Source organism: Saccopteryx bilineata, chromosome 1 (genome assembly GCF_036850765.1).
Source record: "Saccopteryx bilineata isolate mSacBil1 chromosome 1, mSacBil1_pri_phased_curated, whole genome shotgun sequence".
NCBI classification, from domain to species: Eukaryota; Metazoa; Chordata; class Mammalia; order Chiroptera; family Emballonuridae; genus Saccopteryx; species Saccopteryx bilineata.
This window is the reverse complement of record NC_089490.1, coordinates 42,279,543-42,305,791: the sequence shown is the minus strand read 5'-3', so window position 1 is coordinate 42,305,791 and position 26,249 is coordinate 42,279,543. Positions and strand designations below refer to the sequence as shown.

Genomic DNA, 26,249 nt, shown 5'->3' with positions numbered 1-26,249 from the left:
GCATAACCTCCTTTCCAGTGCTGAATGAGGTGGATGCAGCCCTGAGTTCTGGGCTTATCTAATTTTTTATTGTGTTGAACACTGACACTTACTTATAATTTATTCCTAATGCAACTCTTTTTCATCCTATGACAGCTATTTATTTTGTGATAATTTATTGAAAACCTTCTGCTACAATTTTTCCCATGATCAAGAATAGTGACTTTTACTTGATATGAAAGAACATGTCCTGTCAATTTCTATTAAAGTAGAACTAAATTTTACTCAAAAATAGGGCCCTGAAAAGCCAATGAATGTCTGAATTCATTAATTTTCTTGGTGTAAGCATCATACTAAAACTATGTCTATTTTCTATTACTATCAAAAGTCATATCTTAAGAAGACTTAAAGTCAATAATTTCTAAGACCATCACAAATGTGCTTCTACTTCTATTCTCGCATTATCTTCAGGACAGATTTTTAACACTAATTTGGAAACTTGTTGTTGCTTTATCCAAATACAAAATTGGGTCATTTGTCTGCTGGTAGGAACTATTTAAATTAACCATTTTGTTGTTGAAAATGTTTACAGGAGAAGTAAACTTTGTAGCATTGATTATATAAATCAAAGAGCAATTTATATTTTATAGATTCTGCAGACAATTTGCCTTTGGAAAAGCATTCCAAGAATAGAATATGATAATTTGTTTATCCATCTTTTTTGAAAGGTTTGTAAATGACAGAAATTACTTGCTGTGCTACTTAAGACAGGGGTCCACAGACTGCTATTCCAGGATGGAAGGAGGTTGGACCAGAATGCAACTCAGTTTCTTGATTTCTTCAGAGAATTTATTTAAGAAAAAAAAAAGGCAGCTACAATTAAACATGTGCTTGATTAAGTACTTAAATCTACATTCTAGTGTAAGCTTCTTTGCTTTCGGAGGTCCCATAACAACTAACACACAAATAAGCATGGTTCCATAGACTACACTTGGGTAATGCCATTAAGAAGCATTTATTTTTATATTTATCTGCATTATTTACCCAGGGGCACAGGTTATAATGCATGTATAACTGAACATATACCATAAGGGAACAAAAAGGGGTAATTGAGATAACAGATTTTATTAACTAGGACTTCTTTTCAGTGTTATGATATGTTTGTCCTGGAAATTCTATATAAATCACTCTTGATTATTTCAGTAGTATTTGCCTTCACCAATTTATATTGTATATAACTAATTCATAAAATGTTATTGGAAGGCCATTTGAACAGTATTTAAAGCTATGCCTCTGAATTTGTTCTTTTATATTAAATGATACTCTATCAAGATTAAAGATCATTATTCTATAAACCAATGATATGACAATGTTTAAATAATTCATACATATATGTATATATGCACATGTTTATTTAGGAATGAGAATTTAAGCTTAAAGTTAGGGAAAATCTAATGCAAATATTTTTCATTTTATAGTTCAGCCTATATTATGATAAGATTAAATGAAGTAGAAATATGTTTCTGTGTTACTTAAAAACTAGAAAACATTGAATAATGGGAGTTCTATAATAAGTACATAATAAAGGCTATAAATAAAATTATTTTTATATATATTTTTTATAAAAGCAGTACTTCTCTTACCCTTGAATTGTTATGATGGCAGGAAGGTATTTTAATTAAACTGAGCAATGAATCAGAATAAAGATCTACTTTTATATGTATTTCTGTACAAGTATGTAAAAACTTAGGTTGCTTCTTAACATGTGGTACTATAATGATGTTGAATAGGTTAAGCAGTGATTCCTGGATCATGAGGCATTGATATTTAGTGCACAAAACTAGCCTCCTTCACTCTTGCCAAAGTGATGATTAATTTTGTTGATCAAAAACAAAATAAAATAAATATTGGCTTTCAAATTATGAATAAATTTTGCCACTCCCAAATGACTTTGCTATACCTCAAATGCTACAGTTTTAAATGACCTAGCCACTAAATATGCATGATTTTCATGCTAACACTTCCTCATTTCAAAAGGTGTGAAGACTATTCCACTGAAGCACATTGGGTCATTGTGAGTAGTAGCTAATATATTTTATAAAAAAAGATGTATTTTTTTAAAAACTCGCTGGCATTAAAATATATTGCTGATAAAAATTAGGGGATATTTCACCACTTCCTATTCATTTTGAGATATCCCCTAATTTTTGTGAGCAGTGTAGTAAAGTATAATACAGAGTATTCAATGTGCACTGAGAAGGCACATTAAACATCATGCAGAAGGCTTCTCTAGCCAAGGCACTCATGAAGCTCTTCATTCTGGCACAGAACCGGAAAGGAGATTGGAATAGCCCTGCAATGAAAAGCAGAAGACCTGTGCTTGATGGGAGGCTACTGAATAGGAGCCCTGTGCCTGAGAATGTCACCCCGTTTTTCTGAACCTCTCAATAAAATGGGTAATACACCTACCTCAAAATGGATTTGTGAGGATTAAGTGAGATAATATATGACAGGACTTTTGAAATTATAAACAAAAATATTAATATAAAATCTTGCTAGTATGTTAATGAAATTGGAAAGACGGTTTTATTTTTCTGTTTTAGATAACATGCTGTACATTACTAATGTAGGCTTTTCTCTACTGGAATAAAAGACAGCTTTTCCTAAACAAGTTTGTCTTAAGGCATCTTGTTGGTATTTAATGTGTAATTTTACTAATGTCTATATATTTTATCACTTCACTTAATTTTCCTTAACCAGAAATACAAATTATGTGCTAGTCTACTGGAACACTGTCCATTTTGTTCAAATTAGCTACATCAATTACTAGAGTTATTTTGATAAAGTAAGGGTATTTTAGGAAATGTTATTCTTTAAAAAAAAATTTTCCCATCTACTTGATTACTTTAAGAAAAGTTGGTTTTTAAATACAGGTTTAATGATTATATTGATTGAAGAATATAATCAGAATATAATATTCATTTTGAGAAGGGATTCTTAAATTATAAACGTTGATAGCTTTTGTTTTTCCTCATGACTAATATGAAAACTTATATTATCTTTTATTATTAGATTTTTACCTCTATGGCATTATTCTTTGTTTTCCAATCAGTGTTAGTAATGTTAGCACTGTTTATATATAAATATAACAACAATTTCTTGGGTTAAAAGACAAATATAAAAGTTTCATAAATAAAACTTTAATTTTGTAAAATTGTATGACACTTAGTTATATTTATTCAGACTACCTTAATACCTAAAGAAAGTATAATCTCAGAAAATACTTAAAGAAAAAGACCCCTCTGTTTTTCTTTATAATTTTCTAGTGTCAGAAGTTCTTTGTAGTTAAAAAAAAGATATTTAAAATAATGCAGTTTTCCAGTCAATTATTAGTATCATAGTTATTTAAATTTAAAACAATTATTATACATGTATTTATATTTGCCTATACTATATTTGGATTTAAGTGAAATAATAAGTATTTATGAGTCATCTATTTAAGCCCTTGAAGATATTTTCAAACTATAATTTTGAAGTTCATTGCTTAATCTGAATTATTGTTAACATGGGAAAATGGTTTTAAGCTCCTCATAGATCTATTTAACAAGTGTTTCAACTTTTTTACCAAATGATGTGTTACTATGTATTAGATACAAAACAATTCCTATAAATTAGTGATTTCTCAGTAAGGAAACCTAAAATTCCTTATGATTTGAATTTGTAAATGGGGTTTTGACTGAAAGCTATGAATTTTCTTGGTATATATCACAGGCAAATCCCCTAACTGAATTTATATAAAACTCTGGCCAAATTACATAATGTTAAATATAAACTAATTTTAAGACATTATTCAAAATTTAAAGCTCTAGTTTACCATTTCAAGTGAGTCCACTTTTAAGTCATTTCAGTAAACCAATACCTGCCACCTCTTTGCAAAAAGTAAGGACACCTTTAATCTTGCAGAAATGCCCCAGGAGCCTGCTGCTGAAGGAGGCTGAATAGTCAGCCAGCCCATGCCCTAATGTCTCTATTTAGTCAAATGTCCCCCAATTTCTAGTCAGTAATTGAGGCACTTTGCTTCCTATAAAGGTGAAAAACACATTTAGAAATTTGAAAAACTGCCTACTTTTGGACTTCTTCAAGCAAATCAGAAAAATATAAATCAACTTTATTTAAAAATAAAAAGGTGTACCAAAAGCAATTTAGATAAGCAAGTTTTCTTCATTTCTGGATTTGGCTGCAACATATACATAAAAAAAGCTAAAAATATGTCCTTATTGTAGAATTTATTCAAAACATCTTTCCTGTTTTAAGAATTCTTTGGCCTACTTGTAACTAATGTATTAAAATCTACTACTCACCCATTACCAAGAACACAATTCATTAAGCAATTACAGTTCTAAGTTATAGATTCCAATTTATTGTTCTGAACAAATATTGTCCTAAGAACATATGAACTAAAGAATATATTTATTCTTCAAAGGAATTTCATCGTAATCATTCTGAATGTCATGTAAAAAGGCTGGTTATGTACTAAAATCTTCTATATTAATGGTAAACAGTTCATTAGATCAAAATGCAGAAAAATTTATAAATACAGATAAAACTGTTAGTTCACAATTTCTCAAAATATAATGGAGAGCTGAAAATGTTCATAACACAATTTAAGCACATGTTGTATCCAAAATTGTACCACATTCAATGTATCCAGATAAAATTATAGCCCACTTATTAAGATGAGCCAATATTTGTGTGTGTATATATATACATACATACATATGCTTTTGGAGGGAGGTATTTAAAAGTAATATAATTAATTTAGATAAAGAAATTTTATAAATTGGAAAGTCACTTTCATTGATATTTATTTGGAATGTATTATAGCTTGCAAATAAAAACTATTAACTTTTTATTATTTAGCTTATACAACAAAAGTTTTCAAATCAAAATACTAAATTGTAAAAAAATTGTTTCTAAGATTTTTATATATTTTAACAATCAATTTTATATGATTTATGACATTTGAAAAATATTCAACATATTAAATATTGCTAAATTAAATTTTATCATGAAAGTCCTATTTAAAATTCTGATTTTAAAAAGTCCTGTAATAATCAATTATTGCTGAAATAACTTTGTTAACTTGCTTTAAAAGTTTAATGATACATTTTAAGTAGTTAATTAACATAAGTAAAAAATAATATGTAAATCTTAAATGTCCCACAATGAAAGCAAAATAAATCAGACTTTTTTTTCACTTTTCAATTCACAGCTACTTCATTTATGGACTTTAACTGGTGACAAAAAATGGTTCAAAAAAAAATATCAGCTCCAAAAACTGACAAATGTGCAGAAAAAGATTATGAAAACATGCAGTGGTTTCATTAAATTAACGACAATAAATAGAAAAATGTAACTAACGTATTACCAGTTTGTGCCATAAATTTAGCAGCATCAGCTTGTTCCTGAGGGACCCTTTTTTCATGAACAGATCGAGGTCGCTGACTTTTAATTGTATGATCTCCCATCATTCCAAATTCTAAAGACAGAATAAAGGTATATGAAAGCTTGTGTGTAGACATTTCTCACAAATTACATTACTGTCTCATGCAATATGTTCCTACACATACTTTGAAATCACTAATTAAATTCACCATTCGAAATTTGCTAGTCTGAACTACTTGGAATATTTCTAAAGACGTCAGAAAAGATCTATAAACAAGAACAAGATTTCTAGAAACAATAATAACAGCCAATGAAATGACACGCCAGGTTTTTAGTCAGCTTAATTAACAGAAATAGTGTACTCTTTTCTGATATGTTTTGAAGCAATACATCAGAAAAAATACAACCACAGTGTTAACTGTTGTGTTTTTGGAGATAGAAGCCTGACTGTAACAGCTGCTGCTCTCCTGAGTACTAATCCCCCACCAGTTTCTTAGCACTTTGTTTTTGAGGAATGAGTAATCTTGTTCCCTAGCTTTCCTGAAGTAAACATTCACTTGATGGATTCTTTTTCCAAAGGTGAGCCCTCCATATCCTCAAAGGCTCATAGAAAATGGTAGTTGAAGTAATTCTCATTCTCTCCTTCCCTGCCTCCAAATAACTCTTCATCTCTTTTCTAACAACAGGGAAGGGAGGGTGTGCTCTTTCAAAAGTTATGTTTATAAAAAGAGAATGACTCCAGCTTTCTGTTATTTAATCCTTTAGTGGTATAACCTCCTAGGAAAGGTGAAAATTCCAGGCCTACCTCAGGAGACAAATGGGGAAGAGAAAAAAAATAAGTTGAATAAAAAATAATAGACTCCATGTAGTATATTTTTAAAAATTCATATGCTTACAAATCTGCACGAGTTCCATGAATATTGCACTGTTACTGTAAAATAATTTTAATAAACTCAAAGCCTAATGTATGGAAGAGTTGTCCATCCGGTTTGTCGGAGGGTGGGTAGGAAAAAGGAATTTCTGAGCAGCAGAAATTCATGTTTTGTTCTGTTACATCTAGAAAATCCTTAAGCCTTTAAGACCAGGCAGGTCTTTCATACATAACAAAAATGATTCGGTAAAACAGTTTCTAATGGTAGTGCAGATATATTGCCAGAACTAATAGCATCAAAATTTGGGAATGGATAACTTCACCAGCACATTATTTTGCCTTTTACCATCAATCTTGAAGTAATCTTCTGCTAAAATGTTGTACAAAACTAACTTTATTCAATTAAGCAGTGTATTTTCAAAATTCAAGTACTAATTCTCCTGACTCTTGTCTTTTATGTACGGAGAAAATATTAGTACACATTTTTGTCCATACTGGCAAATCCACACATAAACATTAAAGTATGGCATCTGACAGATTGATTTATCAGATATTTTCAAATATTCTAGCCAAGAAAACATGAGAAATTTGAGAAGCCTAAATGTGTGCTTGTTTTTGTCAGTTTAGGTAAAACCCAAAGCAGAAACTGGAATTTTTTATAAAATGTCAGTTGGTTTCATTTTTTAAAATCCATCAGTAATTTCCATTACTGACAACATAATTTCATTCCATTTCTTTATGTGTACAGTATGTACTACCTAAAAAACCATGCTGTATTATGTTAAGTATCTAATTACATATTTAATAATTTTGAAAATTGACTACTTAAAATGTTTCTATCTAGACTCTTATGCACTATTCAATATTTTTAAATGTTATAAACAAATGAATTTTTTCTGTATCTGAAATAGCAAGAGAAGTTTAGTAGTAATCTTTATTAACAGTATGCTTTACCTTTTGTCCTCTAGAATTTATCATTTATCTCTTATATGTTGTGTGTGTGTGTGTGTGTGTGTGTGTGTGTGTGTGTGTGTGAATCACTTAAAGCAGTGGTCCCCAACCTTTTTTGGGCCACGGACCGGTTTAATGTCAGAAAATATTTTCAGGGACAGGCCTTTAGGGTGGGATGGATAAATGTATCACGTGTCTGAGGCAAGCATCAAGAGTGAGTCTTAGACGGATGTAACAGAGGGAATCTGGTCATATTTTAAAAATAAAACATCGTTCCGACTTAAATATAAATAAAACAGAAATAATGTAAGTTATTTATTCTTTCTCTGCAGACTGGTACCAAATGGCCCATGGACTGGTACCGGTCCGCGGCCCGGGGGTTGGGGACCACTGACTTAAAGCAGTGAAGTCAGAGTACATGTTTACATAAATAAGTTGGGGGATTCGGATGCTCACACTAAGGTAGGTTTGGCACTGGGAGGGCAAAGGATATCAAAAAAAATTGTTCCATTCCCACAACTTCTTAACTACTTAGTAACTTTATTTCCTATTGCAATAGAAGACAATTCTTCAACTCAGTAGCAGCATGATAATATCCTGCAATCTGTTTTCCAAGGAAAATAGTTTATTTGTACAGGGAATATGATCCTAAAATTCAGTGGTTGAGTATATGGTTGGACACTGCTTAGATGATTTTAAAAGTGTCATATTCAATTTTTAATTATTTCTGAAGTTTAAACACAAGTACTTATTTTTGAAAACAGGCATTAGTATTTAAGTGAACTAGTTCATATTATTAGCTGAATTTGATTTTTATCTCTCAAACATGTATAATACAATTTAATTTCAGTATTTTTTGTGTAGTAACTTCTTTTTATCATCAATAATGAACGTTATGTGTATTAGTGCTGATAGCTTATCATGTGGTCACAGTACTTAAGAAATTATTCAATGATCTATAGACTTGATTACATATATTTATACATAACCAAAGGTTTAAAATAAAATGTTTGATTATTCCTGTCAATATAATTTATCTAAAAATTACTTTTAAAAAGTGAAAACTAATATGAGGCATTGATATAACTAAATTCTCTAGAAGATAAAAAAACATGCTAACAATTTATATCTTTTTATCAGATGGAAAAAACACTATGGTGGTATTTTCTGAATGTTCCAGACCTATAGTTTCAGGCCTAAAACAATGTGAATTTGAAAGTAAAACGTGTAAACTATTATTTAATCATGTGAGTTTCTTCTGCCAATGTTTATGTGACCAGTGTTTGAAAAAAATAACTGCTTTGTTTTAGGGTTGTTATCAATAGTAAGATTAACAAACAAATGTCATCGTTACATTGATTATCTCCTAATGGGATCTTTTCAAAATATTTGTATTCTCTTTCAAATGATATTATCCTCTTCACTTCTAATATAAAAGAAAGGTTGATTGTACCATCCAAACTTAGAAAACAACAAGATATTATTTTTGTTATTCTCTTAATGTGGTGAATGTGATTGAGATCAATCTTTAGTATAAGTTCTTCGTGGGTTGTTGATTTATATTCAGATGATTCTGAGTGGCAAGGATAATATACTACATTAGTTACATGAGAAAAATAGCATAGCCAAATAAAAAGATGATATGCTTTGGTAAAAGCAAAAAAAAGCAAGTTATGAAATCAAATGAGGTCATGTACAGCATAATATTGTATATGTACATATGGCACATGGCTTATGAAAGCACAGGGTTATTTCCCAGGCCTTGATGTTGATGTTATCAATTAAGCAAATAACTGCATTTATGTATAAAACTCAAATGACTGGAGATGCCTTCCATGTTTAGGCACATTTCCTCATAGACTCATTCACTGTGCTTCTTGATAAAAAGCTGCTGGAAGTAGGACACAAAGTTATGTATAAGAAAAGTGTTAAAAAGCTACTGCTTTAAGTATAGTTTTATGTCTTTTCTTCTTCCTCCATCCATGAATATATAAGCAGATCATTAAGAAACAAATAGACCTGAAAACCTGATAGTCAATTATCAAATATGAAGTTTTTGTCTGGAAGTCAAGGGTTATAATAATGTAAAATTAAAATCATCAAAACGTTAAAACACATATCCATTTGTTATTTTACCATATGTTTATTTTTTAATGTATAGACAAATAGAACATCAGATTAGTTGATACTGGTTATTTATTGCTGCAATCTATCTTGCAACATAAACACTAACTTCACATTGTTAGCTACTTTCCTTTGCATTTCCACAGAAATCTGCCCAGCCTAGGATATTACTGCTTCTCAAAGAAACTTGCAAAATTCATGTTATACTTATACTCTGTGGTTAAACTGCACTATATTTTGTCATGGAAATAGTCAAGACACTGTACCCTTTTTCTCGTTTTTCTTCACTTAAAATACCAGGTCTTGCAGCAATGCCTGCAATAAAGCTCCTCTCCAAGTTCAACTCCAAAGGCACTACCTCCATGAACTACTTCACCATCAGCCAATCATGGTCAACCTCTGTCTTCCTTAACTTATATTTTGCTTTATCTCAATAATGGACTTTCACTTTAACTATTAGAGTAAGTGTCTTACTTCTCCTACAAGATTAAAAACTTTTATGTGACGAAAATACAGCTTATGAGTTTTAAAATAATTTCTTGCTATGCACATAGCTGGGGTCTGCATTTCTTAATTATATAAATAAATTTCATGTCAAAAGTTGTTTTTCCAAATTGCAAGTTTCTAGATACCTAGAACTATTTCGTTAACTTGCTAGGAGAATTTTTCGATGGGTAAAACAGAAAACTCTTAGTAAATTACTTGAAACTTGGTTATGTATGATGGTGATTGTCAACATTTTCTCTATCAACAAAGTTTATTAGCAATAAATATGTTCTGGTTATTATTAAAATATTTTCAATATTACTTTACTTAGAACTTAAATCTCACTGCCTAAAACAAAGCTCAGTGTTTTAACATAAGGCTTGATTTTGTCAATAAACATTTATTAATTAATAAATGTGTGATGACAGAGAGAGAGTCAGAGAGAGGGACAGACAGGAAGGAAGAGAGATGACAAGCATTAATTCTTCATTGCAGCACCCTGGATGTTCACTGATTGCTTTCTCACATGTGCCTTGACTGGGGGGCTACAGCAGAGCAAGTGACTCCTTGCTCAAGCCAGTAACCTTTGGGCTCAAGCTGGTGAGCCCGCACACATGCCAGCAATCTTGGGGTTTCGAACCTGAGTCCTCCAAATCCCAGTCCCACACTCTATCCACTGTGCCACCGCCTGGTCAGGCAATAATATAATACTCTCAACAATAATGACTTACTAATTGGTTTCCAAAAAGATCATACATCTTTTAAGCATACAAGTAGACATCTGTAGTGACATTCCATTTGTTATATCATAATAATTAATAATATTAAATGCATAATTGTTGACAGAAAAATTTTCTATTATTTGGCTGGATTATGGTGGTATGGACAAACACATTCTATTAAGAAGCAAGTAGCTATTTCCTGAAATAAGATTATTATATTTAATGCATCCTAGGCTCATAGTCAGGAGTATTAATTAATGATTTTATTCATTTATTTTTATACTTGCTGGAAGTAGAGTTGTCATAATTGTTTTGCATGCAAATAGCTGAGAGATAAGTAGACAGTGAGGAGAAGCTCAGATAATCAATCATTGATATATTTCTGTTTTCTGAGATTTTTAAAAATATTTTTTGAAATGTGCTAATTGTAAAAAAATGTATTTTCTCATTTAACATCTCTCTGTTAAGTAGATAATATAGCCAGGGGCTCTAACAAAAGACAGAAGTTATAAATAAAGAGCTTAAAGACTGTATTATCAAAGACATTTCTAATACTGGAATGATTATTAGAAACATAGAATTTTAAAATAGACATCATTACTTGAAATTCTGAAAAACACAGGTAAAAAATACTTTATATTGTCGGGTAATTTTGCATAACTTCAAAAATGGACACAATATAGACTAGTCAAAGAATATACTGCTAGTATGTTTAAAGAAAAAATAAAATTGTCTAGGAGTTCTCAATCAAGTTGCTAAATTATAAAATAGAACATACTTTGTAGAAATGATTATGAAATCTATTTATTGTTTATATTCTTAAATGATGTTATATTTTAATTTACCTTTATTCCAAATAGGAAATTTAAAATAATTACAAAAGTTTTTTAGATATCCTCACATATGCATTTGAAAATTAAAAAAACATCTTATTTAGAATGATTCCAGAAAATTTGGGGTAAAAGGCCATAAATCATCATTTTTATGCTTATTTTCTCTCTTCTTTTTGGAAAATATCAGTAAATTGGATGCACAGCTTTATGTAAAAATCATCAATGTGTGTAATCATTTAAGAATTATTTGTCAATATTTCTTGTATACTATTCATTTACACTTTATTAACTCATCTCTGTTGAGATAACTATTAAATTTTTATAAACTAGTAATGGTTTGTTTGAAAAAATATTTTATTTGTTGGAAATAAAAATAAATGTAGAAACACATACATGAAAACTGCAATTCCACTTCTAATAGTACGCTAGTAACTGAATGTCTTTTCTTGTTGACCTGTATCAGCATTTAGCACATTAGCACATAAGTGGCAAAATAAGATGCTTTATTGTGAGGTTTCATAAGGTTTGCAGAAGACTAAAACTCTTGCACTATAATATCTGAATAGTATTATTGCTAAAATGGCCAAAGAAGATCTTAGGAAATCTTAAATACAAGAAAGTAAACTAAATTGTCCCTGGAAGAAAGTCTATACTTTAAAAAAGTGAAAAATTTTGGTTATTTTTGATAGATGCTACCTTTGTATATGTATATTATATTATATATATTATCTTATATGATGCATTTATTTAGAATGTCTATGAAAAATGACCCCTCTATAATTTTTAAATTAAGACTCAGATCCATATAGCACTTTTCAACTTGTCAAAGCTCATTTTCATTTATTATAATAGTAATTTTTTTTATTTTAATAATATCACTGTACACATATTTACAAAAAGAAATAATTTAATAACATATTATATAAAAATAATTAGTATATTCTACACCCCAATTGAAGGTTTAAAAACTAGAAGAATTGTTGTTTGACCCAAATATTTCAATACATTAACAATGAGTAATCCATGAAATAAATGCCTGCTTTTTTTTCCATATGACATTAGTGTATGGATATTTCTGACACATCTTTATTGCACTTAAATTATAGTTAATTCAGTAATATGGCCTTAAGATTACTCTCTGTACCTGGATATAAGAGAGGATTTATTCTGTCTTTTATACATTTTAACTTATCATATCCAGAAAAAATTTTTAGAGAATCTAGAAATATCAAAGTAGTCATGTTTTACCATTTATCTACTGCTATATTTCTATAGTTTATTACAGAATTTTAGCTTAAAGTAGTATCATATCACTACATACACATTTACTGAGGGAAATAGCAAAATTGACTTCCTTAATGAAAATGATTCTACTAAGACATACATATAGTGTTTATAATAATTTGTAAAAGTAAAAATACCAACTTAACCGGTCCCTTAAAATTGTAGCTTGTTTCTCAGGGACAAATGACTATATGTGGAAAACATTTTCACCATTTTTTTTAGAATATCAATTTTCATAATCAAATAGCATATATTCAAACTTGTTTTCATAAGTTATTGTTATTAGTATTGAAACCATGTGACATTCTCTAGAGAAAATTAAAATGATAAGCCTTTTCAAAGCAGTGCTTCATGTACCTAAAGATATGTAAGACTATTTTAATTATGTAGGTTAAAGCCAAATGCACACGGTAGACAAATAAATGGGCAACCACAGATCTAGCTTACATTTCAGAGCATCACACCTTAAGATCTCTTGACCTGTTTCCTCTTTTTGTAAAGGGTATTTGGAAATAAGACTTAAGATCTTTTTAAGCTCTAAAATTGTTTTCTCAGGTCAGAAGTTGGTCCATGAACACATGAGCTATCTTTCAACAGAACAAGAGGCCAAGAGGATATGACCAACCTTGATTAATGGGTCTATACACAGATGTATATGCATTAGAATCTGAGTAAGACCAAAAGTTGTATTGGTTGTTTTTAAACGTTTTCTTACCTCAATCAATTTTGAGTGGTTGGCTTGATTTATATCTGGCACTAAACCGTGGTTTACTTTGCATGTGAAGTCTCAGATTGACCAAAACTTATTTAAACCTATGCTTCTCTGCTATTTCTAGCACTCGCTTTGGAGAAAATTATTTTTAGAAAACAATCTACTTTCAGAGGTATTTGGGAATGAATAAATATCATTCATTCAACAAGTATTAAATGAGCACTTTATTACATTCCAGATGACATTCTAGGCACTGAAGATAGAGCAGTGCACAAGCAGACAAAAGTTTGTTTTCATAAGAGAAAAATTTAGTTATTCCCTAGTTTGATATATAAAGCTTTTATCTTATATAAGTATTTATATTAAATTTACTAGCCAGCTCTTTATAAAGGTTAATTGTAAGTATTTATATATACATTAGTCAGATTAATAACTTATAATTTTATTCTTTTAATCATAGACTGGTTCAGATAAAAACAAGTTGTTGTTGTTTTTTAATTAAGTGAGAGGCAGGCAGGCAGACAGAGACTCTGGCATGTGCCCTGACGGGGATCCACCAGGCAAGCCCCCTACCAACGAATGTCTAGGCTGCTGCTCCATTGCTCAGCAACCAAGTCATTTTCAGCTTGAGGTGAGGCCATGGAGCCATCCTCAGTGTCCAGGGCCAACTTTAGTAGAACCATATGAGCCATGGCTGTGGGAGAGGAAGAGAAAGGGGGGAAGAGGTAGAAATGCAGATAGTAGCTTCTCCTGTGTGCCCTGACTTGGGGTCAAACCTGGGACTTCCACATTTTGTGGCTGATGCTCTACCACTGAGCCAGCAATTTAAGTTCATATCTTATCCATCTAATTCTACAGAATTGGTTAAGAGAACTATTTAAATTACACCTGTTGACGTAAAAGCTGTATCACCACGACCCTCCAAAAATTGTGGTTTCATTGGTTTCTCTTCTGTTACCTTTAGAGTTTCTTTCTTTTAAATTTTATCTGATTTTGTTATATACTTATCTATTCTCTATATATCTTAGAAGATATATAGGATATATATATCCTCATTCCATTCTCATTGTATTATATCTTTTAAATATTATTTTTAGAAATCCCAAAGAAGTGGTCTACAGATATATCTCTATATATATTATCATTACATTATTCCTCTCTGTTTTCCCACTGCTGGTATTTATGTTGCCTTCAAAGGTTTACTACCAAAGAAGAGATTCCTAGAAATGGTTTTGCTGTAAAGAAGCACAATTCAAATTTGGATAAATATTATCACATGGTCTCTGAAATGTTTGCTCAAATATATTTCACAAGTAGTATAAGGAGGGAAAATGTTAGATCTTTTTAGTCTATTTGATTTTTATCAGTATGTATACATAACATACCTCTTTACACTGATTAGTGCTATTTCATATTTAATGTTTGCATATTTAACTTTTGTCTTAATACTATTATTCCTGCTTTATTATCACATTTGTTTTGGCCACATCTTTTTCTTTTTCTTTTTCTTTTTCTTTTTCTTTTTCTTTTTAAGTGAGAGGAAGGGAGATAGTCACACAGACTGTTGCATGAGCCCAGCCTGGGATCCACCTGGCAACCCCTGTCTGAGGCTCATGCTCCAATCAATTGAGTTATCCTCAATACCCAGGGTCACCACTAGAATCAATTGAGCCACTTGCTGCAAGAGAAGAAGAAGGAAAGAAGAGGAGAAAGAATGGGGAGGAGAGACAGTCGCCTCTCATGTATCGCTTGACTGGGAATCCAACCCTGGACGTCCATATACTGGGCCAAAGCTCTATCCACGGAGCCAACCAGCCAGGGCCACCACACCTTCTCCATATTTTATTTTCAGCCCCACAGTCTCATTTTATTTTAAGCATATATCAAATATGCAATATATGTAGTTGGATTTTAAAAATCCCATTTGATACTTTCTTTCAAAAGGAAATTAAATCCTTTGACATTTATTGTATTTATTAAAATGTTAAAACTTATTTTTTTTCATCTTTTTCTAAGGTCCCTCTTCAATATGTTTTCTTGCTGTTTCTTCATCTTTCCCCTCTCCTAATTTTTTTGGATTGACAGGAATTTTTACTGTTATATTTTTGTTCTCTAGATATCTTACTTCAATTATTCATGTGTTATACGTTAATTTTATTATACAAATTTAAAACATTTTTTTAATCTATCATTCTTTTTTAGTGAATCAGTATTATTGTTCTTTCCCAAACCTCGATGAGGATTTGGGTGTGCCACCATGTATCCCCTGCCTTCACACTATGTCATTTACTTCCAAACTGTGGTATTAGTACATTGTGCTTCAATAGTGTAGACTTAACTATTCGTTGTACTAATTTCTTTGTTGATCTTTTTTCCTGAAATTGCTTTTTAATTCTGTTCAAGTATATGCTTTAACAGAGAAAGTGTCTAAAATGGATTTATTTTGCCTTCAAACTTGAATGTTAGCTTGGCCTGGCCTAGAAATTTAACATCAATATTTTTTTTGTACTGAACTTTGAAGAGAACTTTTACACTGAACCTGGAATCCAGGATTGTCTATAAGGTTATTTTTTTCTTTTTTAATTAAAATTTTTACTTTATTGTGTAAAAATGGGACACTTGACAAGATTTCAAGTGTCCCATGCACGATAACACCCTCAACCCCATGCCCCATTCAAAGTCTCTTTCAGATCCTCTTTCACCTCCTCGCTCCCCGTCCTTCTATGACCATCCGCCTTTCTCTCTGTGACTTGCTACCCTGTTGTCTGTACCTATCTGTTATGTATATATAATTTGGCTAATCCTTTCAAAGGAAGTGAAACGATAAGGTATTTTCTTTTAAGAGAATCTGTCTTTCTTTCTGGAAATTTGTTTTAGGATATTTCCTTTTATGTTTGGAGTGCTGAAATTTTACCAGCATGTGTCTACACACATTGGTCTTTTTCATTCCACTTACTTAGTACTGTCTGCTCCTTTTCAGTATAAGGACCAGCATTTCATCTGAGCACAGTGAATGAGTTTTCCCTTAAACTAACATTCCCTCATCTTGATTGTCTTTCTTGTCTGCTGTAGGCGTTCCGAGTGACTTACTATAAAACTACTCTCTGCTTTCACCTCAGCTCCCTAAATATTCACTAAAAACTACCTCTGGAAAACTGAACTCCTGATTTTTAATTATTAAAGGGTAAGTGCTAAACACATAACTTTCCATTTCATTCTCTGAACAACTCTTTCCAATTTACAGAAATTTTTCAAAAGAGTATCCGCAATTTCCTCTTCCCACTCACCCAATAATGTCAAATGATCTGATTACAAGCCTCCTTCCTTCAATGAAACTGCTTTCTTGGAAGTCATTTGCCTCTTAGAAACTGTCACATTCATCTTGAGTCCTTTAGCATTCGATACCCTCTCATCCTTCCCCATCCCACAGCTCACGTGCCGTGGTTTCCAAAGCCTGCTGATTTGCTTTTCTTACTCCTTCTAACAGCTTCTCTGTCTCCTTCACTACTTTAGTCACCTTTCGTTCTCTAAATATGTTTTGACTCTGGTTTTGCCTCAACTTTTCTCCCCCAGAAATTCCACCCCTTCTGCTTGACCAGGCGGTGGCACAGTGGATAGAGTGTCGGACTGGGATGCAGAGGACCCAGGTTGGAAACCCCCAGGTCGCTGGCTTGAGCATAGGCTCATCTGGTTTGAGCACAGCTCACCAGCTTGAACCCAAGGTCACTGGCTTGAGCAAGAGGTCATTCGCTATGCTGTAGTCTCTCAGTCAAGGCACATATGAGAAAGCAATCAATACAAAGAGTTGATGCTTCTCATCTCTCTCCTTTCTTGTCTATCTTTCTCTATCTGTCCCTCTCTCTATGTCACAAAAATAAAAATAAAAAAAGAAATTCTACCCCTTTCTACACACTTAAGTATTGCTTTCAGTGTGATCTACATTTTCCAAACATAGACCTTATTATAGTTGTCACCTAGATATTCTGCTGGCAAACTCAGCATTTATGAAAATAAGTCAATCATATCCTTTATGAGAGGCACTCCTTGCTATGCATTTCAAATTTATTTTTAGTATACATATAGTGCTCAAAATAAATAGTTCATGAATATATAGCAAAAATAGAAATACAAGTTGACCAGAAATAATGCAGAAACTATCTTAGGTTTTCCAAATCATCTTGATAGTCCAGTTTGGTTATATAAAGAGAGGGTATATGGCTTAATCTGGAGAACTGTACAGCATGATCACAGGTTCATAATTTGAAATTTATTGTGGTTCATAGGGAGAGAAGGTGAGGCTTACTAGGGACAAACAGAGAAAGGAGGTGAGATTAAAAGATCTTGGGAGAAGAATAAAGAGAGAGGTGTCTATAAAAATGATGGGAGGATGAGAGCAGATGAGAAAACTAAGAAATTCTTGTGGAAGGAATATCAGGAGCAATTTTAATAACAGCAACATTAAGTATAAATTCATGTACTATGCTGAGGTGAAATATAATTCCTCTCCTCTGGAGCCAACTTTCATAAAAACCCAACTTACCCTGTTTTAAAGATATTAAAAGAAGGTGATTAAGGAATAGAACATTGACTTCGTGTTGAGATTGGCAAGTGACAAAATAAAGAGAATATAGCCCAAGAGACAACACACAAAGCAATGATTGATAATATAGCAAAATACACGGAAGAGTGGACAGAAAAATATATATAAAGAATATACATAATCTCTCCCTCAAAGAATCCTTAGAAATATCAGGGAGATGTTAAATTTCTAGTTCTAAATTATGTGGCAATTCCAGACAAGTGTTCATTTAAAAACCATTCTAAAGGAATGATAGTCATCAGAGGATGGAGAACTTAGGAGTACATTGAGGGCAACTCTAGGAATACAAGCTGATATTCTGATACTAGTATCTGGGTAGCTCTTCTTGGTAATGTCCATTAAACAGTTCTTTGCCTGCTTTTGTACTTTCTTAAGCATACATGATTCTAACATTATCTAGCAAGGAGTCCGATGGTGTTTAGTGATCATCATAGAACTGGATTTCTATAGGGCTGGTGGACAAGTGGCCAAAGGATAAGCAAGCAGGGTTAAGGATGACATCTCTTACATGCTAAATTCTTCCCTATTTTAGTTTAGGGTTTTTCCTCTTCCCTCTCACCAACCTTACCAATTATGGTGAACTGTTTCACCAAGATTTAAGTGGTAGAAGCAATTAAGATTTTTCTTCTTTGAAGAGAGAATGTCTTTTTTTTTTTTTTTGCAGTTTTTTTAATGTTTTACCTGGTACTTTCCAATTAATTCTAATCTCTCTTCAAATCAGTGTATTCCACATATTATTATTTCTTTGGCAGAAGTTTGTCTCAGAATATATTTTCTGAACTGGGATATACCTGGCTTAATAAGTTACTTTAAAGTGGATCTGTTATTGTGTGTGTGTTTTAGACATGATTTTAATTTTCTGTGCAGAAATTATCAATATCTGTTTATTTAACAACTACATCAACCTACTAAATTATGAGATTAATATGAATAGGAGTTTTGCCAATCTTGTTCATCACTGTATCCTGTGCCTTGTAAATGACTGAAAAGTATTATGGAACAGAGAGATAGAGAAAGTGGAAAAAGAAAGAGGAAGGGAAAAAACCATTATTATTATTGAGTAATATCATGATCCTAATTGTACTTACTGCCGTTAGTTATTTCCTCAGATCTATCTTTCAGTTCACAAAAAAAAATTTCTTTTTTTTCTTTTGTTTGTTTTGTTTTCTATTTTTTTCTTTTTCTTTTTTTCCATTTTTTTATTATTACTAATTTTAATGGGGTAACATTGATAAATCAGGGTACATATGTTCAGAGAAAACATCTCCAGGTTATTTTGACATTTGATTATGTTGCATACCCCTCACCCAAAGTCAAATTGTCTTCCATCACCTTCTATCTGGTTTACTTTGTGCCCCTTCCCTCCCCCCGTATCCCCCACCCAGTAACCACCACCCTCTTGTCCATGTCTCTGAGTCTCATTTTTATGTCCCACCTCTGTATGGAATCATACAGTTCTTAGTTTTTTCTGATTTACTTATTTCACTTAATATAATGTTATCAAGGTCCATCCATGTTGTTGTAAATGATCTGATGTCATCATTTCTTATGGCTGAGTAGTGTCCCATAGTATATATGTACCAAAGCTTTTTAATCCACTCGTCCACTGAGAGATACTTGGGCTGTTTCCAGATCTTTGCTATTGTGAACAATGCTGCCATAAACATGGGGGTGCATTTCTCCTTTTGAAACAGTGTTTTGGTGTTCTTGGGGTATAATCCTAAAAGTGGAATAGCTGGGTCAAAAGGCAGTTGATTTTTAATTTTTTGAGAAATCTCCATACTGTTTTCCACAGTGGCTGCAACAGTCTGCATTTTCACCAGCAGTGCAGGAGGGTTCCCTTTTCTCTACATCCTTGCCAGCACATATTCTGTGTTGTTTTGTTGATGAGCACCATTCTGACTGGTGTGAGGTGATATCTCATTGTGGTTTTAATTTGCATTTCTCTAATGATTAGTGATGTTGAGCATTTTTTCATATGCCTATTGGTCATTTATATGTCCTCTTTGGAGAATTTCTATTCATTTCTTTTGCCCATTTTTGGATTAGATTGTTTGTCTTCCTGGTGTTGAATTTTACAAGTTCTTTATAAATTTTGGTTATAAACACCTTATCAGATGTATTGTCAAATATGTTCTCCCATTGTGTCGTTTGTCTTTTTATTCTGTTCTTATTGTCTTTAATTGTGCAAAAGCTTTTTAGTTTGATATAGTCCCATTTGTTTATCTTGGCTTTTATTTCACTTGCCTGTGGAGATAAATCGGCAAATGTATTGCTCCGAGAGATGTCCGAGAACTTACTGCCTATGTTTTCTTCTAAGATACTTATGGTTTCATGGCTTACATTGTCTTTTACCCATTTTAGTTTATTTTTGTGAATGGTGTAAGTTGGTGGTCTAGTTTCATTTTTTTGCATGTAGATGTCCAATTTTCCCAACACCATTTGTTAAAGAGACTGTCTTTACTCCATTGTATGCTCTTACCTCCTTTGTCAAATATCAGTTGTCCATAAAGGTGTGGTTTCTCTGTTCTGTTCCATTGATCTATATACCTGTTCTTATGCCAGTACCAGGCTGTTTTGAGTACAGTGGCCTTGTAGTATAACTTGATATAAGGAAGTGGATACCTCCCACTTTTCTCTTCCTTTTCAAGATTGCTGAGGCTACTCGTGTTCTTTTTTGGTTCCATATAAATTTTGAAAATATTTGTTCTATATCTTTGAAGTATGTCATCGGTATTTTAATTGGTATTGCATTAAATTTATAAATTGCTTTGGGTAACATAGACATTTTAATGGTGTTTATTCTTCGTAACCATGAGCATGGTATATGCTTCCACTTGTTTGTATCTTTCTTGATTTCTTTTATCAATGTTTTATAATTTTCTGAGTACAAGTCTTTAATTTCCTTGGTTAAATTTACTCCTAGGTACTTTATTTTTTTTTGTTGCAATAGTGAAGGGGATTGTTTCCTTAATTTCTCTTTCTGACAGTATTAATTTTATATCTTGCCACCTTGCTGAATTCATTTATCAAGTCCAGTAGTTTTTTGACTGAGACTTTAGGGTTTTCTCCATACAATATCATATCATCTGCAAATAATGATAGTTTTACTTCTTCTTTTCCAATTTGGATGCCTTTTATTTCTTTTTCTTGTCTGATTGCTGTGGCTAGGACTTCCAGAACTACACTGAATAAGAGTGCTGAAAAGGGGCACCCCTGCCTTGTCTCCTGATCTTAAGAGAATAGCTTTTAATTTTTGCCCATTGAGTATGATGTTGGCTGTAGGTTTGTCATCGATGGCCTTTATCAGGGTGAGGGATGTTCCCTGTATTCCCACTTTGCTGAGAGTTTTGATCCTGAATGGGTGCTGGATTTTATCAAATGCCTATACTGCATCCATCGAAATTATCATGTGGTTTTTCTCCTTCCTTTTGTTTATGTGATGAATCACATTGATTGATTTGTGAATATTTTACCAGCCTTGCCTCCCCAGAATAAATCCCACCTGATCATGATGTATGATTTTCTTCATATATTGCTGAATCTGGTTTGGTAATATTTTGTTGAGGATTTTAGCATATAAATTCATCAGGAATATTGGCCTATAATTTTCTTTCTTTGTGTTGTCTTTGCCTGGTTTTGGAATCAGAATTATTCTTGCCTCATAAAAGGAGCTTGGACGTCTTCCTTCCTCTTGAATTTTTTGAAATAGTTTGAGAAGGATAGGAGATAGTTCTTTGATAAATATTTGGTAGAATTCACTTGTGAAGCCATCAGGCCCAGGAATTTTCTTTTTTGGGAGTTTTTTAATAACTGATTCAATCTCATTTGTTGTAATTGGTCTGTTTAGGTTTTCTGATTCTTCTAGATTAATTTTTGGAAGATTATATGTTTCAAGAAATTTGTCCATTTCATCTAGGTTGTCTAATTTTTTGGTATATAGTTCTTCATAGAATAATTTTACAATATTTCTGTTGTGTCAGTTGTTATTTCTACACTCTTATATCTAATTTTATTTATCAGAGTCCTCTCTCCCCCTCCCCCCTTTTTTTGGTGAATCTGGTTAAAGGTTCATCGATCTTGTTTACCTTTTCAAAGAACCAGCTCCTGGTTTCATTAATCCTCTGTATTGTTTCTTTAGCCTCTATGTCATTTATTTCTGCTCTGATCTTTATTATTTCCTTTCTTCTACTACCTCTAGGCTTTACTTGCTGTTCTTTGGTAGTTCTTTTATTTTTATTATTTTTTTAACAGAGGCAGAGATAGACAGGGACAGACAGACAGGAACGGAGAGAGATGAGAAGCATCAATCATCAGTTTCTCGTTGCGCATTGCGACTTCTTAGTTGTTCATTGATTGCTTTCTCACATGTGCCTTGACCGCGGGCCTTCAGCAGACCGAGTAACCCCCTGCTGGATCCAGTGACCTTGGGTCTAAGCTGGTGAGCTCTTTGCTCAAGCCAGATGAGCCCGCACTCGAGCTGGCGACCTCGGGGTCTCGAACCTGAGTCCTTCCGCATCTCAGTCCGATGCTCTATCCACTGCGCCACCACCTGGTCAGGCGGTAGTTCTTTTAGATGTAGGGTCAAGTTGTTTATTTAAGCTTTTTCTAGCTTCTTAAGGTATGCCTGTAATGCTATAAACTTCCTTCTCAAGACTGCTTTTGTTGTGTCTCATAAATTTTGAGATGATGTATGCTCATTATCATTTCTTTCTAGGAATTTTTTTATTTCTTCTTTGATCTCGTTAACCCATTCGTTATTTAATAACATGCTATTTAGTTTCCAAGTGTTTGAGTATTTTTCATTTTTTCTGTTCTAATTGATTTTTAGTTTCATGCCATTGTGATGACAGAAAATGCTTGATATGATTTCAATCTTTTCACATTTGTTGAGACCACTTTTGTGCCCTAACATGTGGTCTATCCTAGTGCATGTACCATAAGCACTTGAAAAGAATGTATATTCTGCTGCTTTAGGGTCAAAGGTTCTGAAGATATCATTAAATCCAGTTGATGTAGTGTGTCCTTTAAGTCTGTTGTTTCTTTGTTAATTTTCTTTTTTGAGGATCTATCTAGTGATGTTAGTGGGGTATTAAAATCCCCTATTATTATAGTATTGCTATTGATCTTGCCCTTTATATCCATCAAAGTCTGCTTTATATATTTAGTGCTCCTATATTAGGTGTGTAGATATTTATAATGGTTATATCTTCCTGTTGGAGTGCTCCCTTTATCATTATGTAGTGACCATCTTTATCCCTTACTAAAGTATTTGTTTTAAAGTCCATTTTGTCTGCTATAAGTATTGCTACCCCAGCTTTTTTTTCATTTCCATTTACATGAAATATTTTTTCCATCCTTTTACCTTCAGACTATGTGCATCTTTTGTTTCAAGGTGTGTCTCTTGTAGACAGCATATGTATGGGTCCTGTTTTCTTATCCACGCAGCTACCCTATGTCTTTTGATCGGATCATTTGATCTATTTACATTTAAGGTAATTATTGATATGTAGTTGTTTATTGCCATTTTATTCTTTTTTTTTTTTTTTGTATTTTTCTGAAGCTGGAAATGGGGAGAGACAGTCAGAGAGACTCCTGCATGCACCTGACCAGGATCCACCCAGCACGCCCACCAGGGGTGACACTCTGCCCACCAGGGTGCAATGCTCTGCCCCTCCGGGGCGTCGCTCTGTCATGACCAGAGCCACTCCAGCGCCTGGGGCAGAGGCCAAGGAGCCATCCCCAGCGCCCGGGCCATCCTTGCTCCAATGGAGCCTTGCTGCAGAAGGGGAAGAGAGAGACAGAGAGGAAGGAGAGGGGGAGGGGTGGAGAAGCAGATGGGCACTTCTCCTGTGTGCCCTATCCGGGATTCGAATCTGGGACCCCTGCACGCCAGGCTGACACTCTACCACGGAGCCAACCGGCCAGGGCCGCCACTTTATTCTTTACAGCTGTATTCTTCCTTTGCTATATTCTTTTTCCCCTTTGATCTGTTTACAACAGGCCCCTTAGCATTTCTTGCACATTGGTTTCATTGTAGTGAATTCCTTGATTTTTTTTTTTTGTCTGGGTAGTTTTTCATTTCTCCTTCAATTTTAAATGATAGCCTTGCTGGATAAAATAGTCTTGGCTGTAGGCTCTTGTTCTGCATTACTTTCAATATTTCTTGCCATTCCCTTCTGGCCTCAAGTGTTTCTGTTGAGAAGTTGGATATCGTCCTCATGGGGGCTCCTTTGTAGGTGATATCCTTTTTTTCTCTAGCAGCTTTTAATATTTTCTCTTTATCACTTAGCTTTGGTATTTTAATTCTGATGTGTCTTGGTGTACAGTTTTTTGGGTTTCTCTTTAATAGAGTTCTCTGTGCTTCTTGAAGTTGTGAAACTTTTTCCTGCATTAATTTAAGGAAGTTTTCAGCTATGATATGATTGAACAAAGTCTCTATCCCTTGTTCTTTCTCTTCTTCTTCATGGATCCCTATGATGCAGATGTTATTTCTCTTCACATAGTCACAGAGCTCTCTTAGAGTTTCCTCAGACTTTTTGAGCCTCTTTTCTGCTTCCATGCCTTCATTTATCTTGTCCTATAACTCGCTGATTTGATCCTCAGCTTCATCCATCCTGATTTTATTTCCTTTCATTGTGGTCTTCATTACTGATATTGTATTTGTCATTTCTGACTGATTCTTTTATATTATTTCAATGTCCTTTTTTATATTTGTTATGTCTTTATTTAGGTGTTCGTAAGGAAAATCTATTGTTGTTCTAAGATCTTTAAGCATCCTAACAATCATTATTTTAAACTCTGAGTCCTGTAATTTGGTTATATCTGACTCATTCAAGTCCTTTTCTGGGAATTTCTCTTGATTCATTTGTGGTGCATTTCTCTGCCTTCTATTTTGTCTGTGTATAAGAAGGTTTTGGCCACTGGAGTCCAATGGGTGTTCTCTCTTTGTTCCCTAGGTGTGGTCTGTCTGCAGGCCTGCTACCACCTCTGCCGCTGCTGCCTAGGGTGTTCTGGTGTGGCTGTTGCCGGTGCCAGCCCGCTGAGGTTGTCACTGCGATCTTCACCTCTCCTCCATGGGAGGAGCTGTGATCATATGCCCGGGTCTACAAGCCTTGGCAGGTGGTGTTATGCACCACGCCTGGGCCTCAAGCCTCAGCATCCCAGGCAGGGGTGAGCACCTTTGCCCAGCTGTAGGTCTCCACCTGTTTCCCGGTTTTTGTCCTGCCTCTGCGGGAGGAGCCTGCTCACAGGTCAGCTGCTAGCCTCGGATCCACGGGCCAGGAGCCTGGGCATCCGCACTCAGTCATGGGTCTCTACCTGTTCTGGGTTTTCACTCCAACCTCACAGAAGGAGCCAGCTCCGGTGTTGGGCCGCAAGCCTTGGCTCTGCGAACTGGGTGAGGCTGCATGCTAGGGCACCATTGCTCAGCAGCAGTTCTCAGCCCCTTCTGGGGCTCCCACATTTCCCCCACAGGCAGGATTGCAGGCGGATCTGTAGCTAGGTCTGACCACTTTTACGCATTCCCTCTGCCCCCACCTGGCAAGACTGAGCTCACACTCGGGCCTCAGTTGTGGTCAGCTGGCTCTTGCCTTTGCTGATGGAACTGCACTTCCATGTCCCACCGGCGCCCACCCTCCGGCAAGCCCTAGCAGTGTGGTTGAGGGCACTGCAGCTCAGACCCTAACACTCCATACTACAGTCCCAAGAGCTCCTTCCTTCTAAGCAACTATGCTCTGAGTGCCATTGGAGATCTTGTTTGGCTGGTGTCCTGCTTTGCTTTGCTGGTATTTTTTCCAGGAGAAATATTCGCTTCAGATTTGGAGAGTGACTCAGCCCAGGGGTTAGGGTGGCTGTCCCTCAAAGTGTTTCTCCCTGTGCCTCCAAGATTACACTCTCTTCCCACTGCTATGGTCCTCTCTTCTCTCCTGTCCCCCGGAGCCCTGGTGGGTGGCTGTGAGAGAGATTTTCTGTGTGGTCCCTTTAAAAAGAATCCTGGGTCTGAGAAATCTGTCTCTTTCTCACAAACAGTATCTTGACTTGTTTTGCAGCTAAATACTGTCTGTATGCCACTTCTAGGCTCTGAGGCTGCAGGCTGGGGCTTTGTTCCAGGGTCTCAGGACCCTCTCCTCTCTGCTAAACTCACTTCCCGCGACGCAAGTCTCTCTGGGCTGCTGTTTGCTCCGGGGAGCTGGGCAGCCCTCTCTGCGTTTCTGATTTTCCTACCAGTCTCAGTGTGGCT

The 26,249-nt window shown here is 34.1% G+C and overlaps 1 protein-coding gene across 3 annotated transcripts in view; it reads right to left on the bottom strand.

The window, feature by feature from the left end:
- Positions 1–26,249, bottom strand: part of ADGRB3 (adhesion G protein-coupled receptor B3) — a 788,922-nt gene that overhangs the window by 479,959 nt on the left and 282,714 nt on the right. For all 3 annotated transcript variants that reach the window (XM_066253172.1, XM_066253185.1, XM_066253176.1), the window contains one exon: positions 5,408–5,518. In XM_066253172.1, the coding sequence (XP_066109269.1) occupies positions 5,408–5,518 (111 nt within the window). The remainder of the gene's footprint in view (positions 1–5,407; positions 5,519–26,249) is intronic.